Genomic DNA, 11,536 nt, shown 5'->3' on the forward strand with positions numbered 1-11,536 from the left:
ACCTCAGTTGACACTGGAAGACACTCACTGGAAAAAGAAAATGGTCTACAAACAAAAAAATGAATGAATTGAGTTCAAACTAAAGTCAGCATTCTGGATTATACTGTAAAATGTAATCGGTGGGAAGGAAGGGGGGGGAAAAAACGACTCGTGATAGGTTTGCTGTGACTTAAATAAATATCCACGGCATCAGATAGTAAACACATGTAATACACAAGTCTTTCCCCTCCTCCTTGGCCTTTGTTGGTTCCTCCCGTTGACGTGTTTCCACAGAGCAGATGGCTTTACACATAAATCCTATTAACAACTTTCTGCTGATGGAGACACATTGAGTACAGGGCTTTCTCACTCGTTCATTATCTCCACTGAGATGCCTGCTTTTTTTATTTTCTAACCTCTGAAAAGGAGCAGTGGTGGAGTCAAAGGTCTAGCCATGTCTGCAGAAAAGGTAAAGGGGCCACGTTACAATTGTGTGGCTGTTTTTTATTGACTTTCAGCTCTTCTCATTGTTCAGCTGCCGCGTTGTGACATTAAAGATATTTTATAGATACAGAGCAAAGACGAGGTTATCCAACTGAGACTAAAGTGGAATAATCCTGTAAAGGAAGCCATTGTATGGGTTTTATACTGCAGCTCTTATCTTGCATTGACTTGTGTCTTGGATGGCGGTGTCCAAGTTGATGGAGGTTATCTGCTGAGCATCTGCAGAAGCATGCATGAGGGATTGAAGGCAGTTTATAATCCAGCTCCACTATTCCACTGAACAGGGCTAGTGTACTGATGTCTGGAACAGCGTCTTCATCTTTACAATGTTCTTTCTTATTTTCAAAATCATGCATTACCAGCTAATAATCTTATTTACTTCAAAAGTATCTTCCACCGGAATTGCAAAAACTATGTCAAAACTATGTTTTTTCGTTTTTTTCTTTCACACAACCCATGATGTCAAAACATTTTACATTACTCCGAGGTGTGGATCAAATAGGACACAAATAGACTCCCAGCACGACAGGATCTAAGTCTAATCAGATTACATTTACCTTCTCTGCTGGCCACAATCACACTGATCTCCTTCTCTGTGACTCTGTGTGACACAGACATATTGTTCCTGGTACTTCCGAGTGCCTCCATTTTGCAGACACCTCACTGTTTTCTTATTTTATAGTCACACAGATACATTTTGATGTAAAGAACATTAGATGGGTGTAGAGATTGCCGTTGGAGGGCAAAGGGTCATTCGGATCGTACTTTATTGTAAGTCGCTTTGGATAAAAGCGTCTGCTAAATGGCATGTAATGTAAATTTAAGCTTGTGTCTAGACTTGTCTAACATTCCTTCTCTCAGACAGCATGGGTTATTATAGCGTTATCAAGTTAATTGCTTCAAAACTTGTCTTCTAACACATTTGTAAACTTCAAATGTGTTTTGTATATGTATACATTTATGAATAAATGTAGTTGTTTTTCTTCCGAAGGAGTTACATGTGTTACAAAACTGTATTATCAAAAAACAGTAATAGTACTGCATTTACCAAATAACATAAATTGACTGTATTTGTGTGAATAGTCTTTTAAGTAAATATGAACAACAAATTATTGTTTGAAGTTATTATATCAGAAGTAGAAACAACATAATCTTTGTTTTCCTTCCTTGCTTTCCTTCACATCTGGCTTTGACATGGTGAGTTATTATAAATAGATAAAAATGCTGATGTGTGTGTGTGTGTATATGTATGTGTATATATATATATATATATATGTGTGTATATATGTGTGTATATATATGTGTATATATATGTATATATATGTGTATATATATGTATATATATGTGTATATATATGTATATATATGTGTATATATATATGTGTATATATATGTATATATGTGTGTATATATATATATACATATATATACATATATGTATGTATATATATATGTGTATATATATGTATATATGTGTGTATATATATATATACATATATATACATATATGTATGTATGTATGTATATGTAATATGTATGTATGTGTATTTATACAGTATATATATTTTTATTATTTCTCCCTAAGTTATTCCCCCTACATTTAGTTGATGGTTTATTTCCTCACCTCACTTTCTTGTCAAAGACATTCGTAGAAGCCAAAGAAGAAAAAAGAGGAGCACGGAGGCAGCACAGAAACCAAGCTGAACGGAACTGAAGCCAAACCCAAAAAAACAAAGAGCAAGAAAAATGATGACGCTTCAGAAGACGAGAGCCCCGCCATCCAAAGTGATATTTCATGCATTTTTTTATTGGGGGGGATAAAACTGCAAACTGATCATTGTGTTTTGTTTTTAAATCAAGCCTCATCGTTGTTTTCTTATTAACATAACAGATGGAAAGAAGGTGAAGAAAAAAAAAACAGAGAAAGACAAGGAAGACTCGGAGAAGGACAAAGAGAAAGAGAAAGCACCAAAGAAGAAAACCAAAAGCGCTCCAAAAAAGAAGAAAGGTTTGAGACAATAATCACATCCTAATACATACACCTGAAGTTTAAATAAAAGTTGTTGTTTTTTTGCTGTCGGCCCTGAAAAGTCCTCGTTTGATGAAAATGCTTATCTGTTTAGGGTCGGGAACAGATGGTGATGATGATGATGATGAGGATGACACCCCCAAGAAGAAAACTAAGAAAAAGACAACAAAGGACGGCTCTCCGTCTGCAACTTCCACCAAAGACAAGAAATCCAAACCTAAAGGTATGGAGAGAAGCATGAAGACCATTTTCTAATTGTGCTCAAAACAACACTTACATGATCAGTCTAATGTGGTTAAGAGGATTACATGAGTTAATTGTGTAATGGTGAGTGAGTGGGAACACTCATTTGATTGTAGACTTAAAACAGTTAAGCAACTCATTTCCTCTTAAGTGATTACTGTGGAATATATAATTACAAGTGTTGCAATAGCAGTAATCAGTCAGTGAGTCGAGATGTGAGACCAAGTTTTAAGAGTTTTGAGAGAGTAAAGTGGGTTTTAAGGACACGACACAAGTGTCGTCATTACCCACGTGTCACAAACTGAGGACCTTGTTCTAAATTTAGGAACTCTCAGTTTTGACTTGGATATCTGAGAGCAGTGTGAATTTCATGAGTTATGACGGTCTAATTCCCATTGCACTTAATAAGCTTTTGCCTTTAAATCAACCACATTTTGAAGCCTGGGAATTCTATGTTTAAAAATGATGGAACAATGAAAGTTGTAATCTTTGTTGTTTGGACATCTTTGAACTGAAGTGGGAAAGAAAGCTTTGAGGTTCTTGGACAAAACCTTTTTAGCCATTATGAGTAAGTAAAGGAGATTTTGATCGCAGTAAAGTGGAAATAAAATAAATCTTCACAAAATAAATCATTAAAATAATAGGATTGTTTCATTTTTGTAGCCACAAAATAAATTGTTGTCTGTTTTTGAGGCAAGGGCCTGGCATTACGAAGGTCGCCATCTTGTGTCTCCATGTTCCTACAGCAGCTCAAACAAACTAAAGCTTGAAGCAGAAGCTTGGAAGGAAGGAAGGCTACATTTATAACCAGTACGTAAACCAACGAAGAAGAAGGAAAAAATGTCAGGAAAGGAGCAGAGTACAAAGGCCTCCGTAGTCCCCTGACAGCTTAAAAGAGGGAGGGGAAAGTGGAGGAGGAGGACGAGGAGTTTGTTGGAATCTTACCATTAGATTCTCACGCACCGATCCTTTAAAATAAGGCATATGATGTGAACAAAGGGTTTTCAGAATCAGAGAAAAGAGCAGCAAAAAAAAAACATTATCTAAACCAAAGTCAGTTCATCTAATGATTTAGCTGTGCTTCTTTATATCTGTCAAAGTCTCAAATCTTCCCTTGCTGATCAGTTATGTTTCAGACACAGAAAAAAAGATGATATGGCTTCTCATTTTTCAGAAGACAAAGAATCTGATGGGAAAGAAAAAAAGTCCAAGTCAAAGGACAAGGACAAGGACAAGGAAAAGAAGAAAGAGCCAGCATCAATGTTTCAAATAAATGGAGAAAAGGACTCAAAAAGCAAGAAGAAAGGTGACTATACTGTTATGAACTGTGTCGCATCTTAGCAGGTATCTTTATGCTGAAGTGATAAAACACTGACTTTAACGTGATCACACCTAAAAAAAGAATAGACTTTTATCCAGGGAACTTTATTTAAAGCTCTCTATGTCCGTTCTTTGAACAGCTGCCAAATCCGACAGTGACGACAGCGAAGAAGAGACAAAGACGACCAAATCTAAGAAGAAATCTACTGCTGCCCCTTCATCGCTGTTCCAGACATCAGGAGACAAGGACAAAGACAAAGAGAAGAAGACAAAGAAGAAAGGCAAGTCACGTATTCCTCTGTTTGAGTCACGTGTGTCACGTGTGTCACGTGTGTCACGTGTGTGCTGACATATACAGGTCTGTTTTGTGTTTCAGGAAAAGCAGACGAGAGTGACAACTCTGAGTCTGAAAAAGACGAAAAATCTAAGAAGAAAAAAGGCAAAGGGAAGAAGAAAAAGGTGTCTTGCGTTACCATAACTCACTCACAGAACAAAAAAGAAAAAGAACCTGTACCGTGATTTTAATTAGAGTCTTCATGTATTTTTGCGTCTCAGGCGAGATCTCCATCACCTGAGATTGAGTTTGAAAACCTGGAGAATTTTGTGATGCAGCCAGCTCCACAGGGCGTGACCATTAAATGCAGAGTCACTCGAGACCAGAGGGGGATGGACAAGAGCCTCTATCCACTGTATTACCTTCATCTGGACAATGAGAAAAAGGTCAGCAATAGGAAATTACTGTTGGTGGTGACTGTTTTATATTTCGTCACTTTGATCACTTTCTTTCTTCTGCTCATCGTTGTCTCTCCTTCTCCTTTGTAGACTTTCTTGTTGGCTGGGAGGAAAAGAAAGAGAAGTGCAACTTCAAATTACCTCATCTCCATTGATGCCACAGATTTATCAAGGGGTGGAGAGAATTTTGTGGGAAAGCTGAGGTACGGTTAAAAGAATAAGAAGTTGAAAAGCATCAGCTCCTTCATTTCTTTTCTTTCTTTCTTTTTTTTCCCCCTTTTAATGTATTTTTTTTAAATACTTTGCTCAGGTCAAATTTGATGGGGACTAAGTTCACCGTGTTTGACAACGCTCTGCATCCAGAGAGAGCTCTTCCAGACATGTCGAACGCACGGCAGGAGCTCGCAGGCATCATCTATGTAGGTTGTCTTTAATTGTCTGCAGTTCATTTCATCACTATTATCTAATGTTATATAGCAGGTTTAACAAATGGTACACGTGACACTTAAGAATTCATTTACTTTCTGACTTAAGGAAACAAATGTATTGGGAATAAAAGGACCCAGAAGGATGACTATCGTCATTCCAGGAATGGACAAGGATAACAATCGAGTACCACTCCGACCAAGAAATGTGAGATATTTGTTTTTTTATTTGTCATTTGTTTGTGAGGCCTTCTGTACTTTTCATAACAATGAGTAAATGATTCTATTACAGTGCACACAACTCATCCCAGCCACGCAGCACGTCTAATCAAAACACAGAGAAACTATTGATAATTATTTAGATTAAGAGAAGGAGGCAGCCGATAGCTGAGTGGAAGGAAATGTTCTTGTAACTGATGGGTTGCTGTTTGAATCCCTGCAAGTTACCTAATCCCCATTGATCATTGTTATTTGGCTCCAGCCACAGAGGGCCACGTCCAGTGTAAAAACAATAATAGATAGAAGAGAAGGAACCAAAGATAAACAGCTTTAGCTTGAACCTAAATGGACATCAAATCACCATGTTAATTTATTCAAGGAAAAAAAGGCAGGTCTACTAAATACCTGTCATCAGCAGCCACATTTTGTCCTTAGTCTGATAAAGGAGTCCTCAAAACATAGACACCACCTTTGAGTAGGCAACACATTTATGGGGTTATTAATCAAAACTCCATAATAATCTTTCAGCATAATGTAAATCAAGTGATCCGAGGGAGAACTAGACTCCTAACTCTGTTTTAGCCTCCCATTGACTGTTCTTCTTGGTAGCTGTTCAGTATGAGCAACAACTGCCCATGCTCCAAAGAAACCTCACAAGAAGTCGACCAGGAGGTGACTACACTGAGATCACCCCCTGGTGGCCATTCAGTGAATTGTTACTACTAATTGTGCCATAATTATGTGTCACATTACGCTTTTCATGATGATTTTAATGATTTACACCCAATGTGACACCCAATTGTCCAAGAAATGTGTCAACAACAGGTTACAGGTAATCACGGATATCTTATGCTAGAATTATAATTGTTAAATGGGTTGCATTTTACCTTTAGCACCAAAAAGGTCTTGAGCTAATTGTGTCAGATGGGTTAGCCTAACACACAGACACATTGGAAGTGTTGCTGTGGGAACCCAAAGTCACATGACCGGTCACATGCAGTAGGTGTTACTGAGGGACTTCATGAGTTAAAATTAAGGATGAAGGTTTATTAGTGACTTTCCTGAACATGTAAAGGTCTTTTTTAACACCCGTGTCACTGTGGGTTCTTATGGGTGAACAATCAATCCTGGGAATAGCAGACACACACGTCACCCTTAGACCTGGTCTAATAATACTGCTTATGGCTTGACTGAAGTATGTTGTCGGTTAATTATGAGTGTGTTAAACCGTGGCCTTCATTACCTTTTAAAGCGACTTTTGCCAATTCTATACAGGAATGTGACGGCTTGCTGTTGAGACACCAGAGCAGAAGGACGGAAAATCTGATCGAGCTCCGCAACAAGACTCCAGTGTGGAATGAAGAATCGGGGTCTCACGTGCTCAACTTCAACGGCCGGGTCACCCAGGCGTCCATCAAGAACTTCCAGATCGTCCATAACAAAGACTGTGAGTACTGTACATGTTGTTGTTTTTTGTGTGTGTACTGGTATTTATAGCTTGGTGAGGTCCAAAAAACTAAAACACTTATCTTTGTGGGGACATTTTAGACCTGGTTTTCGGATCGGGGTTAGAATTGTTTTTTGGTTAGGTTGGGCACTTAGTTACCCCAACTTTAACTGGTTATGTTTATGGTTATGGTTGGAGATAAAACTGTTCGGCCTGTACAAATATATGAATATCAATGTAGTGTCCTAAGAGGAATAACTGCACAAACCTATGTGTGAGTGTGTGTTTATGCATCTGTGTGACAAAGAGTCTGAATAAAACAGTCACTTTGAAAACGTATGGTAAAAGTATTCCAAATGCTGTGAAATAAATGTAACAGCCACAGCAACAAATGATTGAACATGTGCAGAAAGAAATGAAACACATGTCCTGTTCACCTTTTCAGATTACTGTGTATACATTTCTTTTCCTTTTCTCAAAGAACAAAACACAAGTTAAGTTTATTAAGAATCTCGGCTACTTTTGTCATTTATAACTCAACAGACAGATGTGACGTACTTCTGTATGTTGAATTGTAATTTTCATTTTTGGAAAATGAAGGTGTCGTACCACAATATCACCACTCCCGTGTGCATGTGGGTTTCTTTGGGCCTCTGGTTTAGTGTAAATTTCACACAGCACTAATATCTAGACCATATCAGGAAAAGGTCATGAGTGTATTGGGGCTGTACCAGACAGTGCAAATGTCATTTTGGATATTTTTCAGAGCTTGTACTCGCCACACACACTAGCCAAATTTATTTTTAATTTTACTATGTTTGATTGCGCTCATGTGAGAATACAGCAGGAAAAATCAACGGTGTGTATCCTGCCTCCTGCATGGTTGACATAGATGCCACTGCTTGCCTGAATTAAACAAAAGAACAGATTAGGACAATCTTCTGTTGTTGTTGCATTCTGAACAGTAAACTCCTGATAATTCTCAGATCTAATTTTCCAGACATTTTGAGTTCATGCGTGAAAACAGCTTAAAGTGGGACCTTTAGAGGGTTAACTATCAGTTGAGCAATCCTCACTCTCTGGCCACTTTAACTGCTGGTTTGCTCAAATATCTAATGAACCAACTGTCTCACCCTTGTCTTTGTCAGTGGACTACATTGTGATGCAGTTTGGACGGATAGCAGACGACATTTTCACCCTGGACTTCAACTATCCAATGTGTGCTGTGCAGGCCTTTGCCATCGCGCTCTCCAGCTTTGATGGCAAAATTGCCTGTGAATAATAAGGAATCCCAAAAGCCCCGAAACACTGAAATCAGTGTGTACAACACCAGCACTGACAACCCAAGTCTTTGGATGTTGCCTTCAATGTTCCTTGTTAAAACATTGCTTCCTTGGATGTGGCAATACCTGCTGCTGTGCTGACGTCATCTTGTCCGTTGGATTCCCCACAGGAATAAGACATAAAGTTGTTGTCCTATTATCGTCTGATCTTGCATGACACTGATGCGTCCTGGTTTCACTCCCATTACCTCAGCTGGAAAGTCCCCAGTGACTGCAAGGTTATGTCTTTTTTGGATGGGATGGCAGTACACTTCAATGATGGAGGTGTCAGGAAAACCTCATGAACAGGTGTCAAACTGCTTTTTTTTTTTGATGCTCTGCTGTGTTATGCATCAGGCTGTGTCAATCATAAAAATATCTAATGTCTTTAGATAAAGACAGATTTTTTTATTTGAAGGGTTTGAGAGACATTTACGAGCTGCACGAGTGACACTGTTACACTGACGAGATTAAAAGATTGTTTCTATTTGAATCTTATTAAATAAAGCAGTGGACTTGTCTTGTAGTTACAAACAAGCATTGTTAAAGTAACATATGTAGACGTTTATTACTCTGGAATAGTGGTCTTTGTTGTTCCTCCACTAACATTTAGTCATGACTGACTTGTAGTTTTTATAAATGTATAATTATTCCGTCCGTTTGTGATTGATCTCAGGTAGATTTTCATATTTTTACTTTTGTTTTTCTGAACACTGCCTTTGTTGTATTTCATGTGATGTTATTGTTATTTAGTGAAGCATGTCAAAGAGAAGTCTTCATCCCTGTCTGGTCGGTTGGAACTGAACTGATTTGAAGGCCAGTTTGAAAATTGGCCATATTTCATAATAAAGAAATAATTACTTCTGACCACTTGTTTCATCCAGTTTGTGTTTTTTACTGCCAGTCATGTGTAGCATTGTTTGGCCTTGTCTGAGATATGCACTCTAGTGAAGAATAAATGCATTAATCCGTTTACCTTTCCTTGTTTTTCATGTGATAACTGCTTATTATATGTGGCCCAAAGGGCCTGACTACAATATCATAATAGAAATGAATGGATCATGTTGTGCAAGTGGTTAGTTAAACTTGATACTATAAAACCCAATGTTCTTAGGTTTGATTCCAGTGGCAGATGTTTGTTACACTACCGTCTCTCTCTCCCTGCATGTCATCTTTATAAACCAGATATTTCTATCACATAAATGCAAAAGAATCATCTTTAAAAAGAAAATTGATTTTGCAGTCAGCAAGCCACCCCTAAACCCTCTTTTAAAGTCCCACACTGTGGGCTTTGGTTTTATTACAGAGTATGTTTTTGACATTATCATCTGCTTTGTGCATACTGCTGGCAGATAATCAAACTGCCCATTTCTGGACAGTCGCATGTTTGTAGAGAAACCCACACTTGTCTCCAGCTTACATGAAAGCTTTACACAGGAGGATGAAAAACCAGTTTGAGCCAAAGGCCTTGAGAGCAGAGAGAGGTGTGAATTCTGCCTGAACCTGCTCAGGCAGTTGTCCAAACTCGCAGATTAAATGAAGCATGACGCTGGCTGCTCCTCTGGACAGATGCTGTGAGGTGAAGTCCTCTTCCCCACCATTGTCTTTCAACGTGATATCCAGTCAAACAACTGCCAAGGCTGGCGTTGTCATCGTTAAATTCTTATTCATAAAGTGCTTATCATTTTGACACATAATCAAATTATACAGTAGCTTTTGCTTTGGTGACAGCGTAGTCTATAAATACATGTTGCAGCTACATTGTTGACCAATAGAAGGAGCTGTTACGGGATAATGAGGTGCTCAGCGCTAGACACTGAGGTCGACTTGATGTAGGCCTACATGTTATATAATGTAGAGGCAAAGTTATACCAAATATTCCAAATCATCTTAATCCAGTCCACAGGATTAGATAATTGTATGTTTGAGTATGAGGTGCACTACTGGGCTTAAGTTTTAGGACGTATCATTTCCACTTTTCTTTTTTTTAGATTTGTAAAATTTAACGTCTGTCTTTTTAGTAGGGACTATCAAAAAAGTCTCAGAAAATAATCTTGTTGACATTGCTTTCTGCAGTACAAATCAAATATTGTTGCAGCACTTCCCTCAAATGTTGTCCTGCATTTCATTCACCTTCTCTGCGGTTTGTGCTAAACCAGCTTCATTATTCTGGAGACTTCACTATGCTGATCTTTTATCATCTCAACCCACAGTCTGTGTTGTTTTTGTCTCTCTCTAAAGTTTTAGGTCATAAACTTGACGGAGGAGGAGCCCCTGACCGACCCGTCTGTCTGCCTTTGTTACTTGTCTCCCCCCCACCACCCCCACCCCACCATGCTCATGGAATATGCAGCACTAACTCCAAGTACAGTTTTGTCATAATACAAGGCCCAAATAAGAGAGTTAAGTTAACAGTTTGTTCCTAAACTGTCTTTGTAGAGACAGAGGGTTTGTTAGAAATCAGCAGAAGGTGGGAACTGCATGGGAAATGTTTGTCTTTACTTGCATTTACCACAAACATAATGTTTAAATACAATCTATTGAAATAAAATATGTAACCTATGTGAACATATAAATGAGTAAAAAGCAATGACTTCACCGTGTGGCCTGTAGATGCTTTAAGAATGAATAAACACTGGTTGATCTGTGTTTGGCGTTTTATTTTAATGTCAGGGCGAAACCAAATGTGTAGTTTTGAAATGGATGTAAATAATAGATTTGCAGTTACAGTTATTTCATATTGATTATTTAGCTGAGGTATTTTATATGACTCACTGTTTTTGAGAAGAGCATTACTAGACTTCTATTCAAGCAAATAAATAGAGGTGCATCCATGAATAAATAATTCTTCTGAGTTTCTGCACTGCAGTTTCTATTTTCTGTTTACCATGCACAAATCAAAGCTTTTGTAATTCAGCAAAAAAACAACAAAAAACATATCAAGTGAACAGACACAACTGCTTATTATAAATAAATAAAAGCGAGGGAAAAAAACAACAACATTTTAATTCGGGATGATTTAGGTTTGTCGTCATGTCCACTTAAAAAACTCAAGAGTTCAAAATACTTGAAACACTTCAATTTGTTTGCTAAGAAGTAAGAATTTAAAATAAAATACGCTGCCCTTGTTGTAAGCTGCATTGGATTTTTTACCGAAATCATTTTGAGAGCAGGAAGCCTTAAGTCGCTGTTCAGGGTTGGGTATTGAGAAGTGGGCACGGCCTGTGACGACAACCCCGCCCTCCAAGCTTGTTGATTGACGCGCACCAGTGGCTCCTCCTTGAAAGTGTTTTTTTTTTCCTCCCTCCCCCTTCGT

At 38.1% G+C, this 11,536-nt stretch overlaps 1 protein-coding gene across 2 annotated transcripts; it reads left to right on the forward strand.

Moving 5' to 3' along the window:
- On the forward strand, window positions 1–9,087 carry LOC122768657 (tubby-related protein 1-like). 2 transcript variants are annotated; one of them, XM_044024813.1, is made up of 13 exons: window positions 1–448; window positions 2,136–2,268; window positions 2,375–2,491; window positions 2,607–2,735; window positions 3,930–4,061; window positions 4,216–4,356; window positions 4,452–4,534; window positions 4,631–4,795; window positions 4,898–5,010; window positions 5,118–5,226; window positions 5,342–5,440; window positions 6,727–6,898; window positions 8,047–9,087. In XM_044024813.1, the coding sequence occupies exons 1-13, from the start codon at window positions 434–436 to the stop codon at window positions 8,178–8,180; spliced, it is 1,542 nt and encodes a 513-aa protein (XP_043880748.1). In that variant the 5' UTR covers window positions 1–433; the 3' UTR covers window positions 8,181–9,087. The 2 variants fall into 2 exon arrangements, with proteins under 2 accessions (XP_043880748.1, XP_043880749.1); XM_044024814.1 differs by lacking the exons at window positions 1–448; window positions 2,136–2,268 and having other exon boundaries at window positions 2,477–2,491; window positions 3,933–4,061.
- Window positions 9,088–11,536: the final 2,449 nt, after the last annotated feature.

Source organism: Solea senegalensis, linkage group LG4 (genome assembly GCF_019176455.1).
Source record: "Solea senegalensis isolate Sse05_10M linkage group LG4, IFAPA_SoseM_1, whole genome shotgun sequence".
NCBI lineage: Eukaryota > Metazoa > Chordata > Actinopteri > Pleuronectiformes > Soleidae > Solea > Solea senegalensis.

What these genes read in the sequence shown, in the direction of transcription:
- LOC122768657 (XM_044024813.1), top strand. An exon ending in GAAGAAGACAAAGAAGAAAG is followed by an intron (nt 4,357 to 4,451) that starts GCAAGTCACGTA and finishes TTTGTGTTTCAG; the next exon opens with GAAAAGCAGACGAGAGTGAC. An exon ending in AGCTCGCAGGCATCATCTAT is followed by an intron (nt 5,227 to 5,341) that starts GTAGGTTGTCTT and finishes TTCTGACTTAAG; the next exon opens with GAAACAAATGTATTGGGAAT.